Source organism: Cydia pomonella, chromosome 21 (assembly GCF_033807575.1).
Source record: "Cydia pomonella isolate Wapato2018A chromosome 21, ilCydPomo1, whole genome shotgun sequence".
Lineage (NCBI taxonomy): Eukaryota > Metazoa > Arthropoda > Insecta > Lepidoptera > Tortricidae > Cydia > Cydia pomonella.
The window spans coordinates 5,000,552-5,022,703 of NC_084723.1; the positions used below are offsets into that span (position 1 = coordinate 5,000,552).

A 22,152-nucleotide genomic window follows, 5' to 3' on the forward strand; every position below is an offset into this window, starting at 1 on the left:
TCTTAACTGTCTAATGTTAGAGCTTATAATCATTGCCATAAGATTTACAATCAAGTAACTGCAATAACGATACTACATTCGCCTCCTTACTCCCTATGTTAGACGCATGCTTGACAACGTTTTACATTCATTAAGCTGAGTAAACACGTTGCAGCTTTTTCGTCAAAATTCCGTAGACGGCGGAAAGTTGATAACTCGAGAAAGACGAGAGAAAACATTGAAGAAATTTGAGCCTTATGTAATTCTATTTTAAGATCAAATCTCTTCAATGTTATATTTCGACTTATCAACATCTTCTTGCGTGTACCTACCGATAATATTGACTCGCGTCTTAAGTCGGGGGGTTATTGTTCTTGGTTGTTATTCCACTGGCAATAGTGGCATCTATCACAAAACTTAGTCTTAGTATTAAGTGTGTGCCCTTGTCTGGTAAATACTTATATTTAACGCCAGTATTATTCTTAAACTGGAACTTTTGAAACCAAGCCATTGTATATCTCTTCGTTGTGAATAAACTGCAAAAGGGGATTTACAGTACGATACCTAAATAACTTATATAAGTGAATATCGCGTTTACTTTAGTTAGTGATGTTTAAGACTCGAGACTCTAGTCATTAAGGAAACTTCAGTTCTTATTGAGACCTGATTATTTTGTAGACTGGAGTCCTATAAAGAGGACTCTTATATCATGTACCTACTATTTTTTCCTTAGGGCTCCTCTACACGATGGCCCATCGTACGCCAGTCTAAGGGACACAGCTATGCAGTGGAATGAGATAGCAATATCGCTTGCTCCCTCTAACGCATAAATGCGTCCCTTGGACTGGCCTACGCTGGGCCATCGTGAAGAGGAGCCATTAAACGAATTGTCTCTATACGAAATTCGTGGATTAGGTACACATCAATCTAATTATAATTCAGTAACTTTATACATTAGCGTTTGCGTCAAAACCGGTAGTTCTGATTTTTGCTTATGAATGCCAATGAATAATCCAAGTTTTATTAAGTAGACTAAATTTGCTACAATACTAGGTTAGAATTGTCTCTGTGGGCCTTAATAGTTTCCGAGATAAAGCCTTTCAAAGTTTATATTTTTTCCAACTTGAATTAGTAGCGGAAGCAAGTGGAGTGAGTATGCACTTTTGTCTCAGGCGATGCCGCTTGGCACGGTTGTTCCTTAGGTCAAACAAAGCTGATTTGGCCCGGTAGCCACGAGGTAGAGACGAGATATTTTAATCATTGTCGATAACACTTAGAGAGTTTTAGTACCTATTTGTTGTTTGTATTTTTTAAACACTTTTATTTAGCTTCAACGCTTATCTTCTTTGTATAAATCTACATATACGAGTATATATGTGCTTCAAATCTTGTAACATAAATTTGAACCACTTCCTGGTGTCTGTTTGAGCTGAAATTTGGTATACTTCCGTATTTCCGATGACAATGCAATAGTATGCTAACATGGAGCTGATCTGATGACGCAGTCGGAAGGTAGCCAAAGGAACTTTTCGATGGGAAAACGTAAACACATTGAGTTTAGGCTCATTTGAAAGGTCTCACTTGATAAACGTACAAAAATGAGAAAGTGCAGTTGGCAATAAAAGTGTGTGTCAAAAATATTTTTGACGGGTACTTGTTTGTAAATAATGTCAAACTATCTTGATTTTCCAGAGGATCAAATGAGTATATAGGACTCATGGCATATAAGCAACATAGGTCAGAAATGAGAGTTAAAGTCTGACGTTCGCACTCGACGATTGAAACGCTTCTTACAAAATGATAATGTAATGTGACGTCACATTACATAAGTCTGTCCTAAATGTATGGAAGATCAAGGAAATTGCCATGTTGACTCTGAAATATTGCGTTTATGTGTATAGTTGTGATACAATTTATTTTTCAATAAAATATAAGGATTCGAATGGTACTATTTTCTTTTCCATTTTCGAAACACAAAAAAAGAATTTTTTTGAGCCTTTGGAACATTGTATTTTTTTATAATCTCAATACTTATAATTTTTTGAATTCCACTTTTTTATAATAGATGGCTCATTTTCTATCCATTGAACTAAATTATGTTATAATATTCAACATGTGTCAAGTACCCAATTGTCCAGTTTAGTGCAAATCACTGCGATTGTAAAGGCCAAAATTGTCAATATGAATACATATACCGTACATGATTTTCATTTATAGTGCAAAAAATAGTTTTTTTTGTATGAAAAGGTATACCGAATATTTCAAAAATGAATACCTCTTCCCTAAATTATACCAAAATGATATATAACTTGCCCTAGTTCCTAAGAGCCGGAAAAAATATGGCATAGATCTTTTCCCCCTCTTTTATGAACATTGAAAGGCTTTATCTCGGAAACTATTGGGTCTACATAGACAATTCTAGTCTCGTACTGTAGCAAATTTTACCTACTTTGAAAACACCTCGAAAAGTTAATATCAAATCTAGTCCTTTAGGGTTGTAAAAGTCCAAATCTAAAAAAACCGAAATTTTCGTGGTTTTTGACAAAATTGCGTTGGGCGCTCAAGGTCAAACACCTGGATTATTTATTGAGCCACCATCCACCATCATAAACAAGTGTGCAAAAAATTAGAACTACCGGATTTGACGCAAATGAACCAAATTACAAAAGTCGACAAAGTTACTGGATTATTAGAACCTTTTATAAAGTAGCATTTCTTGTTTTATTGCTTTCTCAAACAAACGAAATTAATCCCAATTCTCTATATAACAAGGTTCATATTAAAAAAAGGAAAAATTTACGAGGTTAATGTTTTAACTATTTATACAGCCATTCTTTAATTTCGGAGGAATTCATTTAAACCCAAGATTGATGAATTCTCAGTAATAGGTACGGGAGTGGTTGGAGTTCAAAGATTGACTGAGCAAACTAATAGAGAGTAATTTAACCCAAAGCGAATTGAAATACGGTGCCGGGTGCCGCTTATAGCAACGTTTCTATGCTGCCGTATGCTTGTTTGCTACCGACGCGGTATAAAAAAAAGTTATCGAAGCTGTACAAACATTAAATTTATAACTGTATAATTTTTTTAAATTAGTATATTCGTGTTTTAACACTAAACTTATAGAAGTAAAAGAAAGTTCTAAATTCAAAACCGCAAAAATGGCTGTTTCTTACGAGGATATTTTAACTTTTTTTTTCTATTTTCAGGCCAAGTACCCCGCAGACTGTGCTTCGTTCCACGAACACGAACTGAAAGTCACCACAGAAGTATACCACAGTGAATTATAAACCAATTTTTATAAGTGGCAACACTCGCCGTCCATGCTTATCGAATTTAAACCTTATTAATTAGGACAAGAGTCGATATTCGCTTGCAAGTTTTAGGTTTTTTATAATTTAATGAAGTACAGGGAACACAGTGAATTGAGATTGTAACCTATACATATTTAATAATAATATTTATTATTATTTTAATAATTTAAATCATTAATTTCATTATAATATAATTTGAAAATGTATTTTTGAATATGTTGACTATACATATTTTGATTTCCCTTAGTTTTTAAATGTAAAGTAATATTTATATGGTAAATTTTACATACGATTACAAAGTCACTCAAAGGAAATTTCCAATCTACTTACAAATCCTATTTTTAATAGGTTCGGAAGCATTTTATTACGTGACTGAAATAAATAGATTTAATTTATGTACTAAGTTTTAAAGTACTTAAGGGTAAACTATAATTTTGCTGGACATTGGTGCTAAAATATCACATATTTTCCTTTTCTGGTTCTTACTTAAGACCTTTACTCATTTTCACACATCCTATATTTCTCCTGTATAATCTCTACACAATATTGTTGTTTTCAACATCTGCTTCGATAAAGACAAGATATAAACATTGTAGGTAATTTCACGCAATTAAAAAAATCTTTATTCATCATATCATTTGTAACATTTTCTGAAACATTATTCTAATTTTTTAAGGTTATTTTCTTATCTGTTTAATTCTTATTGATTAAGTATCATATTGAATGGTCAATCAACTTTTTGTTGATGTTATTCTATTCCGTTGTCTCATGAAAAAATATGTAACGTTATGAAAAATAATGTCTTCAATGTTTCATACATAATCATTTAATCAAACATACATGTGAATTTTTCAGTGGCCAAGTAGATATGGCCCACAAAATGTAGCTAGTAATTGCCGAAAAATGTTAACTTTTGTAGATGTTCTTTTAGTGCCAACTTTTGTTTATTAGATATACAATAATTTTGTATAATTTATATCCCATAAAATAATAGTATTAACTCTGTAAAAATTGCTTATTAGTGTTCAATTTTCACATACCTACCTCTGCCTAAGTGTTCCAGGAGCTGTCCAAGATACGTAACCATGGTAACGACGTACAAAATAAAGTTGATTGACCTCAAAATATATTTAGATTCATTTATAAGCGGTTGTGATCGTGTAAATATGTATCAGTGTATCCCGTCCTACATTATATTAAGTATAAATAAAATGGAATAAAATAAACAATTGACTGAAAACGTTCTTTTATTCAGTAACGCAATTGGAAGAAATTCTAACAACTAAGTTTCTAATAATATAAAAAACAACTTTGCCCGACAAATTACTGAACTAATGAACTTTTCTCAACTTTGAAATACTGAGTTAGAAGAATGTTATTGTAAACGAAATTTTGACGTTAAGTTACTACCTGCTTCAAATTTCTCAGCTGACTGCACTTTTTTGGACACATTTTTTGACCGTCAAAGATGGAAGTTGACGTGCACTATCTTCACACGACACACTACCTTCAACTTCATCTACTTAAGCTGTTAAATTGAGTCGCTTAACTTCAAACTCGGACTAATCTACTATGCCCTCTTAAAGATAAAGATAGTTTATTATTCAAGTAGACATATTACAATGCGCTTATGAACGTCAAATAAAGCTACACCGGCTCTAACCCTACACCTCTGACCCGAGACGATTTAAATATTAGGAAATATCTACATTCTACCCTATTACTGACAGTTGCTCCAAGCATAGAGAAATAAGTAACAAAAAGTGCTCACTCCATACATCAGTTTTGGTACCAAAACGCTTATTATTTTCGTAGTTGACTTCTCTTCTAGCATCGAGTAGCGGAATTATCAGTACCGCTAATTGATGTATGGAACACTAGTGCCCCAAGTCAGACCCAGTCTGACAGAGGCTTTGTCCGAGTGTGAAGTTAAGCGACTCAATTTGTGGCTACAACATTTTACGCGTTTTAGTACCACTGATGCCGTCGGAAAGTTTCTACAATTTCGAAATTTCCACATGGAAACATTTCGGAAACTTCGCATATTTTGTATGAGAATCGAAATTTTCTATTACCAAAATCTTTCCTTTATTTTTGTACATGTTTCATGATATTTCCGAAAACTTTGCCAACTCTTTGGAAATTTTCCGCGATTCGCATAATTAGTATTATACGACTACCTAGTAAAGATACGATTTGTATACTTAGTTACCTACATTTTTGTTAGTTCGAGACTGCTAACAATTGTGTTGTGTTTTATAACCTCAAAAGTAGTGGGAACTTTTTTCCTGCAAAATGAAATCTGACTAACTATGAACTGAATTATAGTGTCGTTTACATTTTATTGTAGGTACTATAGATATACAATATTAGATATCATAGGAATAAGGTTAGAAAATTTCTAATCTTTAAAAAACGGGGTACTTATAAATGTATTTATTCAGGCAAAGTTGAAACACCTATAAGTGGTAATAGTGAAGATACATTATTAGATTCATGATGAACAATGATTATCAGTGCAAAACCATTTCTATAAATATATACATTTTATACATTTCAACTCGGGTATGTATTGATAAATTTCAGCCTTATACATAATTTTGTACTATATATTTTAATGTAAGTACTATCCATTTTGGTCAATCTTCACATTTGATAATTTGATTTTCAATCAAGATTAACACAAAAAAAAATTATACAATGTCTACTTCGGACGGATTTCTTCATTTATTTTGTCTATAATATTATTTATTTAAAAATGACTTGATATGAAAATGTTTATGATAATAGGTACCTACTTATGTTATTTTATGAGAATTAAAAATGACAATCTTAATTTTTTTTTTGCAAAATTTAACGAGAAGCACTTGATGCTTCTCGTTAATTTTGATAGCATTCGTCATATTTTACAGCTTGTATTTTCTATGCAGTGATTTTTTTGTTTTCTCGGCAGAAAATGTGTGGACACCTCTCGTGCCGTGAAACACTCACCACGCTTAAGATTCCAGTTTATAGAATCTTTCATTTGCTGCACACAAATAGTGGAATTTAAGGCCTTAGCTCCCTTGTGAAAGAAACAACTACTATTTTTAGTAAAAATACTATTACTCAATATTAGTCTAATTCTTTCATTTCTTTCGATCATTTGAAATCTTATTTTCCATATTTAACTAAACGTAATAAAAATAATATCTTATCTATATTAAGCCTTTGAGATATGAGATCAAAAATGTGGCAACTTTCTATCTCTAGTGAATTACAAAGCAAATTACAACTATGATATTGATAATAGTCATTTGATTACTTTTTAACTGGGATGTTCTTGCAAACCCACTCCATTCCTTCCTAAAAGAAGAAAAAAAATCATGTAAAATCTAAGTAAAATGAATGTAGGTAACCTAAGTACTTAGTCAAAAACTAAACACAACAATGACTAATTAATTATATTGGCTTTAGCTTCCCCGCTTTCTTTCCACAGGAGTAAGGGCAGCCGTAGATTAGAGACTTCTGATCTATGTAATAATTGACTTATCTGTGGTGGAACTTACTTTAACTCCGGTGCCGTCGGTAGCCACACAGCCCTGTATCTGCCAGGTGCGGTCCCTGATCAGGTGTAGACCGAGATGGGTGGCCACCTCACTTGCAGGTAATGCTGAAATTGGAAACAGTCAGTCAGTTGTCAGTTTCCTTTTTTATAAGATTTTATTTAACTTGCCCTGATAGTAAGTTTGTTAGTGTGGGTGTACCCACTTCGCGATTTCCGATTGAGCTGAAAATTTGCATGCATTTGTAAGTCGGGTGACAATGCAATATTATGGTACCATCGAGCTGATCTGATGATGGAGACAGGAGGTGGCCATAGGAACTCTGTGATGAAACAACGCAACCTAATCGTGTTTGGCGTTTTTAGAATTGTCTTGATGAGTATTAGTTGCCTGTGGAAAGAAAAGTAGTCACCGATCAAAGTTTGAACCAAAATTTTTTTTTTACCAATAACTTATTCACCTCTTAAGCTCATTAAGTAAGTAAGTAAGTAAATATTCTTTATTGCACCAACAATTATACATTTTACATACATGTAAAACTACAAATGAATTTTAAAGGAAAATAGAACCAGGTAACAACAGGCGGTCTTATCGCTAAAAAGCGATCTCTTCCAGACAACACAAGAGATTAAGAAAAAAGAAAAAAAAAAGAAAAAGAAGAAGAAAGAAAGGAAAAAGAAGAAGAGAAGAGATTAAGAAGAAGAAGAGATTAAGGCACTATTACAGAACTTAATTATTTAAGAAATATAATTATTTTGTTTTTCTGATTTGTATTTTTTAAGTAGTCTTTGTTTTAGATATGAGATGTCTCAAGATAAAGATTTGTTTCCTGCCTGGGACACAGAAGCCTTTTGTCAATATTTTAGTTTATTACAAAACTTTCTAATTATGCTACTCTCTCCCTCTCTGCTAGTTCCTGCGTGAAATAAAACTATGTTCCTTTTATCACACCTGACCTTACTTTGTAATCATTATGCTCACCAGTAGACAAATCCTGCTTGTTAGCGTAGACTAGAAGTGGTACATTTCGAAGCTTGTCATCTTGCAGCAATTCTGACAGCTCCTGACTTGTCTCTTCCAGCCTTTGATGGTCTGAGCAGTCTACTACGTAAATCTGAAATAGTTATAAGAACAGATAAGAATCATGTACAGATGTGCCATTGCAAATTATCCAAAACTGCAAAATTTCCACATGGAAAAATTTCAAATCAAATTAAAAATAAATTATATTACAAAATTAAAATTTCCTTTGTTTTATGTGAAATTTTCCTGAAACTTTTCTGAGAACTTTACTAACTTTCTGAAAACTTTCTGGAACTTGCATATCTGTTAAGTTTAGGCTCACATAATTTTAATAATGTTTTTGTCTAATGATATAAAATAATGAAACAAGGAGAGTTAGTAAAGCAAAATATTAATAATAAATTAGTAAAATGGAATGGACTTTTACAAAGGATGTAAGCAACATTTTTTTAAAGAATTGTACTGTAAGCATTACTTTATTCGACATTTCAATGGGCAAACCACCACCTACCATGAAAACAACAAGTCTAAAAAATACTTACTAGAATATCAGTATTTTCAAAATAATTCCTCCAGTAAGGTCTAATCTTCCTCTGTCCGCCGATATCCCATACATTGAGCTTGAAGCCACTGGACAACACCGACTTAATGTTGAACCCAGCTGTTGGAGTCACATGTGTCACATCTTCAGATGCTAGCTGCTTCAGAAGCGTCGTTTTACCAGCATTATCTAGCCCTAGGAGCAGCAATCTTAGCTCTTTCTCAGGATTAGAACGCAACTTCTTCAGTATGTTCAATAGACCCTGAGAATTAGAGGAAAATTGAAGTTTACAGATACTTTTGCAGCTGGTGTAAGGCATATCAGTATTTTGCCCAACTTACCATCATAGAGAACGACAGGTGTTAGAATAGCTACGATCACAATGCCACGAACAGTTGATAGGTACCTAATTAATAAATGTTTAAAGACTTGGACATATTAATCGAATTACTGCTTCGCGTGTAACAGAAAAATTGTTGGCGTATCGATGTTTCCATGGCAACAACGTCATAGTTGTCAAATCTAATAAGTCTCTTTTTACGTAAATTTGTCAATCTATGATATTTTCTTATAGTATTTTTTAAATTTTTATCCTTATAATTTGTTTTACTCAAATTTTATGCAAACTTAAGGTCCCAAAAATCATTAAATACAATGATTAATTGTATACCTATTATTTTCGACTACAAGCGTAGAACGTAACATATTGGTTCAGAAATTCTCTTTTTTCTGTTGTTTACACCGAGGCCCTCCGCCAACCCTCCGCCATAGATATAATATTCCTAAAGATGGAGTCTAAGCCAGCTGTCACCGTAGCCACACACACCAGCCACATTTTATGTACGATTTACAATGAGTAACCAAAATTTGTGGCCAAATTCGGTAAAGTCATATCGATAAACTATTGGCATTTTTTACTATTTTAATTTTACTTAAATGGATTAAAACTACCTAAAATGAATAGATAACCATTATAACACAACTTTATATATTCTTGTTGTTGCTTTACAACTTTACACCAAATAGTAAAGTAATATAGGAAGTTTACACTTTCCCGTATTTCTGAACGAAATCTTCATTTGACGTTTTGCTATTGCTACTGTCAATTTCAATTCAATTTAGACCCCATGCTCGCACTTGGTCGCTGCGCGTTTGCATTTGTAAACTAAACACGTGTTTTTATTTAAAACTCTTCTCCAAAGTTATCTTTCGTGAAAATGGGCAAAGTAAAGCAAGAACCGGTAGAACAAGAGGACATGGACACCAGTGTGAAAGGGGAACCTCAAAGTTACGATGAAAAGGTCGACCACTGTAGCGTCATTGCGAAGCCTATGGCGCCGAAGAAATTGAGCAAAAAGATATACAAGCTCATCAAGAAATCTAGCGGGCATAAGAATTATATTAGGAACGGGCTTAAAATTGTGCAAAAGCAACTTCGTCTTGGTGAAAAGGGGTAAGTAAATATTGTTGTTGTAGTTTTGAGGTTATGTTATCATGGTTAATTGGTTATAAAAGTATAGCAGATTCTCTCACGTAATTTGAGTACCTAATTTTAAACATTCAACGTCATTTGATGCTTCAAATACGTTAACGATATGAATATCAGCGTTTAATACATAGTAAATAAGAATAAAAAATACTACTAGTGTTTCTAAGATTCATTGCAGTGGATAAGTAATTAAATAAAATTAAGTAAAATGCGACATTCTGGTGAATCAATAGTTTGTGAAAAGATCTTGATTATAAACACACTTTCATATTCCTTGGTTCTTTTATAATTACTTTCTACTTGTAAGATGTTATTTTATCATCCTTCCTCTTCATTCATACTGTGTTAGTGTTGAACGGTAGTATCACATTCATTTGTCTTTTACAGAATGGTCTTCTTTGCCGGTGACATATCTCCAATCGAGATCATGTGCCACCTCCCCGCCGTCTGTGAAGAGAAAGATGTTCCCTACTGTTACACGCCGAGCCGCAAAGACATCGGAGCCGCAATGGGCACCATGCGAGGCTGCATCATGGTCCTTGTCAAGGAACATGAGGAATACAAGGATTTATATGATGAAGTGAAGAGTGAAATAAAACTGCTTGGACATCCATTATAAATAGTGTTAGTTTAGGTTAGGTTAAGGAAATATATGTTTTAATGACATTTTGTTTTTCATTAGAACACAAACTGAAATTTCTTTTAGCAATTCATAAGGATACATCGAGGTTTTAGATGACAAAGATTTTGTGTATTTATAACTTTCTTTATTGTAAAATAATTACCAAACTATAAATTAAAAATAGGTAGTAAGCTCCAAATGTTCTTAGAAATGTTAAAATAGTATCAGTTTTTATAGTTTTAACCTATTTCTTTGCCAGTGTAAAACTACCACACCAAAATTCGCGATGTATGTTCATAAGTAGGGATCTCCTAGTGTACATCACTGTGTGAAACCGATCAGTTTGTGGAGATGTCTCCCACAAAGCAGCAATAATTGCTCATTACGTCCACACAGGCCAATCGGCTTCATGCGGCAATTTCTGCAAGAGATGGGATGGTCTGTCTATCTATGGAGACACTCGCTTGGTGTGGACCCGCCTAATAAGAGCAAAAAAGACAGACATTCTTATTATGTAGACAACTTTCAATCGGCTTTTGCCGTTTCCACGTCAATAGGTGTGAGGAGACCCTTATCTAAGTGGGTAGTCAAAAACATAGAAACAATTTAATTATTTGACATACATTTATTACACTTATTAAAATCTAGGGGTATGTAAAAAATGGCAGATTGTCACTTATTGACAGTGAAGATTGGCAAAATACAATTACTTTAGTTATGCCCTAGTTCACTAGAATGCCTAAACTATCCACTAGATTGGCTTAGGTAATAGATTTCAGTAAATAACGAAGATAATTGTAGAGTAAGTATAGGTTCAGGAGATTCACTTGCCGTAAGCTCTGGTTTCCTAGAATAGCGGTGCCGTCATTTAGCGGCCGTAATATTACGGACGCAAAAAGAATGTTCCTTCAATCACCGCCCTCTAGGAAACCGCGCTATTTTGTTTACATCACAAACCACTAATTTATTGTCTGTGGTTAATATTAACAACGTTCTAGTGACGTCATTCATCCGCTGTGTTAAGGCCGAAACCAGGAGGCCTACCGCGAAAACCTAATTTCGCCAATTGCGGGGATTTTTCTCTTTTACTCTCTCTAAGACGTCATTAGTGACAGAGAAAAATGCCCGCAATTGACGAACTTCGATTTTCGCGGCCCCCAGGGCTGTAACCGCGAAAATCGAAGTTCGTCAGTTGTCATTAAACTGTCGTGAGACATATTAACATTTAGCTAATTGTACCTACGGTTTCACTTGTTTTCACTCGCGCAACATGTTTCGGAGAGCATAGGTCTCCATTTTCAAGCACTGCCTGAAAAGCTGTGCCTGAGTAGCGTTCTCGAGAGACATGCCGTTGTAGTGATAAAAGTACGCGAGTTAATCCGTAAAATTAGCTTAAGTTGTCATAATTTTTATTATTGCCCAGCGGTAAGCGCGCGGTTTTCATACCGGAGGTAGTGGCTTCGTACCAATAAATTACAGAAACCATAGGAAAGTTCAATACGTACTCTAAACACTTCTATAGGCACAACGTAAAAAGCGATACAGTCATCAGCAGAAGTTACTAAGCGGGCGACATATTCAAAATGACCTGCACACACTGACTTCATCTGCAATAAAAGCGTGTTTACATCATTTTGAACACCTAGGTGCCTAGCCAAGATGTCAATCGTTTGCGCTGTAGTGAACGATACGCTAATGCATCTCTGTCGCACTAATATGAAATTAAATGAAAATCTTTATTTTCAGGCAACTAAGGGCCCATAGATAAATAGGTACCTTAAAACTAGCAGACATATCATAAAAAAAAATATGGAAGAGTGAGAGAGATTGCCGTTTCGTTCGCTACGGCGCAAACGATTGGAATCTTGTCTAGGCCCTAGCCCGCTTAGTTACTAGCGCTGACTAGGTAATTGTCATGTGTAAGATATGGATTTACTGAAATCTATAAACCTCTAGTACATACTAGTAATTGAAGCAATTATTAACATTTACAGTAACCCTGCTTTAGAATGAGTGCTGAGATCATAGTTAAAATACTTAGTCTTTCTCTAGAAAAAGGGAATTATAGGTCCTTGCGATTAGATTAAAAAACAGACCTTATGTCGCTTTTAGAAACTAACAAGGATTTTCAAGGGTCCTTTTCCCAGAGAAAGACACATTTAATGTCCTAAAATAGTAAGAAAATACAGATCTTTTTCAATGTCTTCGAATGTAGCGATGTTATAAGAATTTGAAGCATTTTAAGTAGATGCTAGTCTGTTTGAAAGATTTTAAATGTTCAATGAAATTGTATGGGTAATAGCACCGTAGTTACAAGTGGTAAAACAGAGACATTTGGGTGTAATATTTTACTCAACCACGGTTTAGATATAAATGTTTTGTAATTGTGATTTTAATTGCAGACCCATAAGTCAAAACAATAAAGACATAAAACCGTTTAATTGTAATTTTAAGACCAATCTTTGCAATTATTTTCTATCGAGCCGATTTCGTTCAATCATGTATCGAGTACAACCAAGGTCTTTGAAATATAATTAATAATAACATATATTTTTCTTACTTGACTAAAACAAATAGTCTTTCTTAAAAAACTGTTTATGTAACATCAATTTCAAGGACATTGGGTGTTGACAGCCTCTTAATGATATCTGGGCTGTAATTAGTTTATCTAGCCTCAGATACCATAGTTAAAAAAATACAGCGAATTTAAGATTTTCACACAAAACTTGTTTTGCTCTATTTCATTTGTTTTAAAAGGTGGAGCAATATAAACTAATTTCAGCCCTAGATATACCTCATGTCATTGTATTTGCAAAGTTTCATTACAATCCAACACGTAGTTTTAAAATGAGAAAGAAACTCCGTTTGTATGGGAAGTTGGAATTCGGCCTAGCTTACCGGTGACTCTAAGTTACTTATCCCTTTTCTAGGGTAAATTGCTCCGATAAGGGTAGCATAAACCGAAATAACGACTAAAAATAAATATGAATAGTTATTAAAACTTTCAAACAGACGTTATATAACATTTATCATTAAAATACGTTGACGAGACAATGATTATGAGATTTTGTACTTCAAATTCATTAAACCTTTTAAAGTGACCCAACCGGCGCTAAGAAAACTATGACTAAAATAAAATATACGATAAAATACACGTCTCTAATAAATATGTAGCTGCCCAGCTCAGAAAAGGGTCCTTAGTGCAATCAGCATTCACGTCAGAAGATGGAGTATTATTAATTTTAGTGCCAGCACTAATGGTAACGAAATTGAGCAAAAAGATATACAAGCTCATCAAAAAATCTAGCGGGCATAAGAATTATATTAGGAACGGACTTAAAATATGTAGCTGCCCAGCTCAGAAAAAGTTCCTTAGTGCAATCAGCATTCACGTCAGAGGATGGAGTATTATTAATTTTAGTGCCAGCACTAATGGTCCTTTCTCTGAAAAGTCCATAAAATAAATATTGAGTTTAAAGGTGTTATCAAAAACAAATTCACATATTACTTCATCAAGCTCAGTTCATTTTCAATTTACAAAATCATATTTTCATAGGTACTACAAATATAATCAAATTAATTTCTATAGGTATTAAAATATTGTACCAGCCTATTCCATTCTGAACTTTAAAACTCCACCCTACGGTCTAAAATTTGATTTAAAAGCACTAATTCAAGGCGTATGAAGGTGCATTCCATTACAACCAAACATCATAATAATAGGATATTTACTTGCAACGAAACGCAACTATAGTCCGGAAAACCCAATTTGTGAGTAAATTAAAAAAGAAGAAAAACTAAGGTATACTCAACCCTTTTTTGAGTGCTAGTTCTAGTGTGAAAGGCAAAGACAGTATAATTCTCTCTATCTATTTTTGAAATGAGACAGTCCCTGGTCAAAATATATGATGCGATGCGATTTTATTTAGAACAATCCGTACAAGTTAATAAAAGTTGATAAAAATTAATAAAATTGTATTAAGAAACATCTTTTAGACATTGTTTTGTTTGCACATCATCATCATGTTTCACAAAGTAAAACACTAAATATCAAATCGGTAAACCGTCTTATATTTTTCAATTTAATTGACCTGACAATTAAACCAAATTTAATACAACTTGAAATAAACCTCTCAATATTAATCACGGAATCCTATCGCAAAAAGGGCACAAAAATATCTGACACAATTTTATTTCTACGCACGTAAATATTTTTGCAGGTGACTGACTGTACTTAACTGACAAAAGGCTACTTACAATAACTTGTGGCTTCCAGTAGAGAAGGGTTCGTATGCACACTTCTCTGATGGAAAGCCACATTTATCCATCTTGTCCCGCTAACTGGTGCGTAAAACTAACTACGAAACATCCTCCCTAGTCTCAACAATCTACTGAACAAATAACATCTCACAGCAAAATATTGGGTTGGCCATTTCCAATTTTTTTATGCTTTCCTTACTTAGAATCGTTCAACAGCTTCTGTGATTTTTTCAAGACAGCACAATGTGTCTATCTAAACAATATCGTCAGGTGACAGCCAAAACTTACTAATTACCTCCACAAGTTCATGGCCACGGTGAACTGTATTTGTATTAAAATAAAGTTGATTTTCGTTTAATATGTTTTTAGTAATTAGTGAGTTTTGGTTGTCACTTGACGAATTATTATGTTGATAAAATTATTTTACGAATGTTTTTCTTGCTTATACTTAAACTTAAAATTGTCATTCAAAAAAAAAAATTATTTAAGTGTAAAAAAATGTAGGTACCTATGTAATGTACCTTCTAAATATTCTCCTTTGGCTTCGATACACAAACTCAAAGGTTTGAAATGATCAACATTATTCACAGTAAAAAAATCTTTGTCAACGTATTTTCAAGATTGTAGACGTACCTACTATCGAATCGTTACGTATTTTTGTTTAAGATTGTAGCCTGACTGAAGACTATCGAATAGTAACGTATTTTTGTTCAAGATTGTAGACGTACTATCGAACCGTTACGTATTTTTGTTCAAGATTCTAGACGTACTATCGCATCGGTACGTATTTTTGTTCAAGATTGTAGACGTACTATCGAATCGTTACGTATTTTTGTTCAAGATTGTAGAGCTACTATAGAATCGTTACGTATTTTTGTACAACATGTACCCGAAATTTAATTTTCCATAAAAAAAGCAATTTTACACGACACATTTATTTTGTAAACTATAGATTGAAACTGTTTTTCAGAAAAGGCTGATTAAAACTACAATGAAAAATATCTTATGATTATAAGAAAATACAGTACATATCTGAACATAAAGAAATTACTCCAAACCGTTTAGGTCATACTGAGCAACGTTTACTATGGGACGAACCCCGAAATCGCGAAAAAAAAATTGACTCTCCCATTGGAAATTTCAACATCAGACCAGCAAAAATGTATGAAACAGCCAAATTTTTAAATGTATAAGTAATTGTTTTACACAAAAATTTGGAAATCGCTCGGATACTTTCCATTTCCTCCATGGAACTGTAAAATCCATTAGAAATACAAAAATTATCAATTCCACGGGTTCATTAGAAACCTATCATTATGCACAGTTCATATTATACAGTGTCCATAAATAGGGTTTTTAGTTTTACAGTATATGTTTAGGACGTACCGATTTACCCGATATTCGCTTAGCTTTTAAGACACTTAATTCACCTTTGGTATGATAACAACATTCAATTCCTAAAAGATATTTATTGCATTTATAATGCAAAATCACAGATTTTCAATTTAGGCAACTTTACCAAGGAATGACAATTACAGGTAGGTAGTTTTTATATAAGCCAATGAAACAGGTTATTATGTATATAATTACCATGAAGCTGACCCATTTTCATTGCTCTCGAGTGTTCTTTCTTTATGTTTTTCTTTCTCATAATCGTTAGCATTTCCTATCCCTATCGGGATATTACGCAAAATGTAGGAAGCGCCACTAGCAAAGACAGTAAACAAGCCGCCTGGATGCATCAATGTTATATTTATTCGTAACAAATAATCTGGGAAAACTTGTCAAAAAACCGTTTATGGCGTAGTATAGTTTATGTTTTACGGTTTGTGCTAGTGCTACCTCTGGCGGCAGGACATTGCAAGGGGTTAATAATTTATTTTTCCTAGTCTGTCACTTGAAGACGACATTGTGTGTAATTTTAAGTAGCTAACGATTCCGAGAAAAAAAAAACAAGAGAAAAAAAAACACTTCATACATTAAAAAGAAACCATACCAATTGGTTTGGCAAGACCATAAGTTATAACATGAACTGCACAAAATTTACATAACATTCACGTGGTTTGACCATACCGATCACAGTTTTCGTTAAATATAACCTATCACAGACTAACGTAATACTTATGCTACTACGCCATAATAAATGCACAATAAATACGTAATATACGAGTACAAATGATTATACAAAGACAAGCGGTCCGATTCAAACTTTAAGACACGTCAAATATTCGGTCTTGATACGATATGGATAGGACATGTCAGTGTCAAAAGTGACGTTCTTCAAATAAAAACGCTACTTTTGATACTGATCGATCCATATCGTTATCTAGACCTAATATTTGACGTATCTTGAAGTTCGAATCGGGCCGAAAGTAGTATACGCGAGTGTAAATAAAACAAAAGTTCCATCATCATAAATGTGACCCATTTTCATTGTTCTCGAGTGTTTTTTCTTTGTATTTTAGGATTAGGGTTGCCATCTCTAAAATTTTGAAACCAGGACAAGACGCGTGAAAACCCCGGATTTTAGAGTCCAGAACCCGGACATGTTAACAGGTTTCTTTAAACAGGTTGTGCGTGTGTCGCGGGCGGCCTAAGATTTTTTTTACCCGGACTACATGAATGACTACATGATGAATCCCCCCGGAAGCTCCCCGGATGCCCTCTAAACGAGGACAAATCCGGGTAAACCCGGACGGATGGCAACCCTATTTAGGATATCATGACAAAGTTTTACATATGGTTAGATGGATAGCAGTGGTGTTTTAAAAGTAAAGTGACTGCGGCCGGCAAAACGTCCCACTTGTTCGCTTGCCATAAGGACGCCTTGAAAGGTTATTCGTAAAAAGATACAAGCAAATCTCGTCATTACGGCAAGCGATAAAGTGGCACGTTTTGCCGGCCGCGGTCACATTTTAATTTTTCCTTGTATAAAAATGGTTCACTTCCGAATGTAGAGAAATTCCGAAAATGCACAACAAACTTTGTATCACGTTTTTAAAAATGGTTAGTCATGTTTGTCTTGTAAACCTCATCTTATTTAAATTTACACTCGCGATTACCACCAAGTCAAATAAAGAGTAACGTACAGAAATGTTATTATTACAAGTAAATATTATTTAAATACGAACAGGGCATTTTTGTAAGTTACAGCCGATCTGTCAATTTCATCACTGGATCACAAGACAAGGTGTTGCTTTGGATACTTCCATGTCACATACTCGTAGTTTATGCAGTATGTATCTACACATCATCAGCTTTACAAGTTTAATTTAACCCTTTACCAGGCTAAGGGATATATATTTCCCACATGCGGCTCTTCAAACATGTGTTCTATTTTCGATGAGTAAAACTGACATTCGATTGTCATTTTTGAACTGTCAGCCTGGTAAAGGGTTAAAACTGTTGTAGTACTTATTCATAGAAATAATTAGTAGGTAATAGGGAGTATCACTGTTCTGCCGCCAGATTGCAGCACTAGCACCTTTCGTAAACCATAGAGTAACTTATACATACTGTGCCTTAAACTGATTTTTGACAAGTTTTCACTTATAATAAAATATGACATTGATGCATCAAGGCGATTTGTTTACCAAGGGCCTACCGGGAAACGCGAAAATCGAAATTTAGTTATCTGCCTCTTCATCGCTCGAATATGCAAGAGTGATAGAGAGGTTAAATAATTTCGATTTTCTTGTTTCGCGGTAGACCCTCAGATTATGATGGATTGTGGTAGTGGCGCCCCCTATACAGAGTTTCGCGTAATATTCCCTATTTAAACGTTAAACAAAATTCATAATGTCGGACCGATAATTTCGATAGCAACACCATGTATTTTTTTCGTCCGTCAAATACATTCTGATATTCACATGCAATAACAGTTGACAGATAACAGCCAATACTTTCATAGTTATATTTAAATTAAGTTAATTTAATTGCTATAACTAAAAACAAAATTTACCATTCTAAGCCTTTCTTAATCTAACAGATGGCGGTCTTTCCATTTATAATAATTCCCTTGTCTATATTAAATATATTATTTAGTCTACGCCTACAAGTGCAGTACATTATAGAAATATATAATACATGTACATGTTAATTCGTAAATTATATAATAATTACATAAGAGGTAGGGTAATAATACAGGGTGTCTCAATAATTATGGTCATATTTTACAGTTGGTCTTTAATTTACAGGCCGCACAAATCTACATGGTTTTCCCAAAAAATTCAAATATCTAAGTACTCCAGCTTAGATGATTTGAAGACAAGTCACATTTCCCGAAAGTGCAATTTAATTTGAACCTTAAATCGGAATGCTAAAGTTGAAATTCTAATGGCGCGTATGGTCGATAAATCGTACTATGCCCGGAAAAGGGTTAAAAGTGGTCCACAAAGAACTCAGTTTACACGGTGTTTTTTTTTAAATATCCGTTAATTTCAAGAGTGCAAACCGGTATTCTAATTAACTCCATTATGGAGATAATAAATGATTTATTCTTATCTGATAAGGCCCCTACGGGCGTGTACACTTGCCTTGGGCCTGTTTACATTATTAATCAGTGTTTAGTAAGAGTTTATACATTTGCTACTAAACAAAAGTGCTATCACGGACGATCGATATTCGAAATGACATTGATATGTCATAGTTTTCAATTGACTGGTGAATTTAATTAAATATAATGTCCGTGTTACAACAACGTTATTAATTACATTTTACGAAAAATAATAAAAAATAATTATGCTTTAGTGATATCCTATCACTATAGCATAGTTATTTTTTATTATTTTTCGTGATATCTAGTAGTATAGTGATATCTTTAAATGTTTTGCCCCGCCACTGACTTCAGGGTAAGACCAAAATTTTATGTAGGCAAGGTACATTTGGCGAGGCCCTCTGGTGGCACAAGAAATAACGAACATTTTTACGTTGTGTCCGAGATATACCTAAATACTTATTTGTGGCGCGAGGCCCCTCTAACCGCGAGGCCGTAGGCGATGGCCCACGGCCCCCACGCCTAACGCCACCACTGCCTGAATTTAACGGAGTTTAAAAAAATAGCGTGCATAACTACTTATTTCATCTCATCCTTAGAGCGCCACGCCTATCGTGTGCAGCGCGTCATCAAGAACCTTATCGGCGTGTACGTAGAGTTGATATTGGATTGTAGCCACGCGCGTCAGTTGATATCTCTGGGGGAGCTTATAGGACCATCATAAAAACAACTAATACTGATAAAAATATATTTATTATTCCCCGATTTGGCCCTTGCCATTATTTATGAGACACCCCGTATGAAGGAACACGAGCACCTTTGAAACAAACGATATTATTTTTGCAAAAAAGTGTGTTCTGTGAAACAGCTGTTTAGGCGAGGTACGCACAACCCGATTTGTGAAATTGACAATTTGATTTTGTTTGCGAACTTTACTATTATCATGTAACCAATAACCATGATATATCGTATCAACCTTAGCATTCCAAAATACTACAAATCGTGGCTGTACCTGATCCTTTTCTAAATTGTGTTGTTATTTCCCATATATTGACAATTTGATTGAGCCAATCTACTAGTAACCAATCTGGTATTTACTAAAATTAGAGTTGTGTGCAGGGTACATTAGGTATAGTATTTTTAAATACCTTGGGTATGTTGACGGCTGTCTTTTCTTATGTTTTTATAAATATCGAGATGACACCTGTCACCATACCCAAGATGTGTGAATAAAAAAATAATTGGACAATTAAACTCTAGTGCCTGGGACATTAAACCAGAGGGCCTACCGCGAACACCAAAGTTCTCTAATTGCAGGCATCTTCCTCTTTTACTCCAATTAAGGCGAAATTAGGGTGACAGAGAAAGATGCCCGGAATTTACGAACTTCGGTGTTCGCGGTAGGCACTCAGAGCTGAATTGCTGTTTGTTCAAAATTACTGTGTAAAGGTACAAGTGTCGGTTCCTTAGAAATTTAAAATAACAGGTCCTATAACCACCATACATTTCTTATCGCGTTCGATCCGTATCGTAAACGTTAAAATACTTAATTTAATATAACGTCTACGAAAAAAAGCACCAAGCAAAAACCTACCTCCACACCGTTTTACAGGGTTTATTTTTAATTCCACCGATTTGGTTGTTAAATTGTCACAGAAACAACAGTTTTAATTTGAGAAAAACTATATTTGTTACAGATCACCCCGCTTTTCACGTAAGCGGCGTATCTAACGATTTAACAAAGTATGTACGGTCAAGGTATTAAATATCGATAGGGACAAAGTGCCAAAAATATGTATACACGATCTTATCGCCTATATATTCAGGTAGTGTATACATATTTTTGTCCGTATCGATATTTAATAGCTTGACTGTACCTTCCCTGATGTATTTACCACTATTTTCCATAAAACCTCTACTAAATAGGTTTATTTGTCTGAACGACATGTTGTCACGCTAAAAGCAAAATAGATCGTCATAGTCGAACGACGAAACCTAAATGAAAACAATATTATTGTTTTATAAGTTGTTTTTATAAAAAATAGTCTCACTCTAATTGTTTATTATGTTATTTGCAACACGTTAACCAACATTAGGTATAGTTGATTTTTTTTAAGCTGACCGGTTAGGACTATAGTCCTAATACGGTCAGCTTAAACATTTTCAACTATACTGTAATAGCCAAATTGACGTTTTATTTCAATACTGATCACCGTCGGAAAGATTCAAAATTGCAAAGTTTCTATTACTGTATATTTCTAAAAATTATAGAAAAAAATCGGAAACATCTCAATTTTTGTATTCGCTCCGTTTATGACTGTGGCACCACCATAGTGGGTGTGGAATATAACCGCGAAAACCGAAATTCGCAAATTACGGGATCTTTCTCTTTTACTCTCACTAAGACGTAATTAGAGTGACAGAGTAAAATTCCCGCAACTGACGAACTTCGGTTTTCGCTGTAGGCTCCCTGTTTATTTGATTCGATATTTGGCATCTGTATATTTTCACCGCGTCGTGCGCTGGCGTCGCTTATATTTCCCCCACCACCAACTTCGCACATAGCCAATAAGAATCGAATTTTTTAAATTTCCAAAATGAAAGTTTCCTACTGCAAATTTTCCTGAATTTTCCGTGAACTTCTTAAACTTTTTGAAAACTTTCGCAACTTGCACGTTTGTAAATCAAAATTAAATTAAATTTCATTTATTTAAGACCAACTAAGGATCAATCTTGTTAGTGACACATTTTAACCTTTTAACCTTCCCCTCCCTTCGAATCAACGATTTTTTAAATACTTTTTTAAATGTAGGTAGTGGCGCTTTCTTTTACTTTTACCCTCCAATATTTACAATACGTGACCGCTAACTTTAAAGGCAGGCAA

At 34.1% G+C, this 22,152-nt stretch overlaps 3 protein-coding genes across 3 annotated transcripts in view; 2 read left to right on the forward strand and 1 right to left on the reverse strand.

The window, feature by feature from the left end:
• LOC133529456 (uncharacterized) overlaps positions 1–4,533 on the forward strand; it is a 45,107-nt gene extending 40,574 nt beyond the window's left edge. Inside the window, exon 8 of the mRNA XM_061867167.1 lies at positions 3,189–4,533. Within this exon, the coding sequence (XP_061723151.1) occupies positions 3,189–3,269 (81 nt within the window). The 3' untranslated portion in view covers positions 3,270–4,533. The remainder of the gene's footprint in view (positions 1–3,188) is intronic.
• Positions 4,523–9,006, reverse strand: LOC133529457 (ADP-ribosylation factor-like protein 3). Its single transcript, XM_061867168.1, has 5 exons — positions 8,744–9,006; positions 8,404–8,664; positions 7,820–7,952; positions 6,842–6,945; positions 4,523–6,638 (listed from the first exon to the last, which is right to left on the reverse strand). Exons 1-5 carry the CDS (start codon positions 8,747–8,749, stop codon positions 6,594–6,596), a joined length of 549 nt encoding a protein of 182 aa, XP_061723152.1. The 5' UTR covers positions 8,750–9,006; the 3' UTR covers positions 4,523–6,593.
• Positions 9,007–9,506: 500 nt separating this feature from the next.
• LOC133529676 (H/ACA ribonucleoprotein complex subunit 2-like protein) lies at positions 9,507–10,557 on the forward strand. Its single transcript, XM_061867447.1, has 2 exons — positions 9,507–9,855; positions 10,279–10,557. Exons 1-2 carry the CDS (start codon positions 9,620–9,622, stop codon positions 10,508–10,510), a joined length of 468 nt encoding a protein of 155 aa, XP_061723431.1. The 5' UTR covers positions 9,507–9,619; the 3' UTR covers positions 10,511–10,557.
• The last annotated feature ends 11,595 nt before the right edge of the window (positions 10,558–22,152 follow it).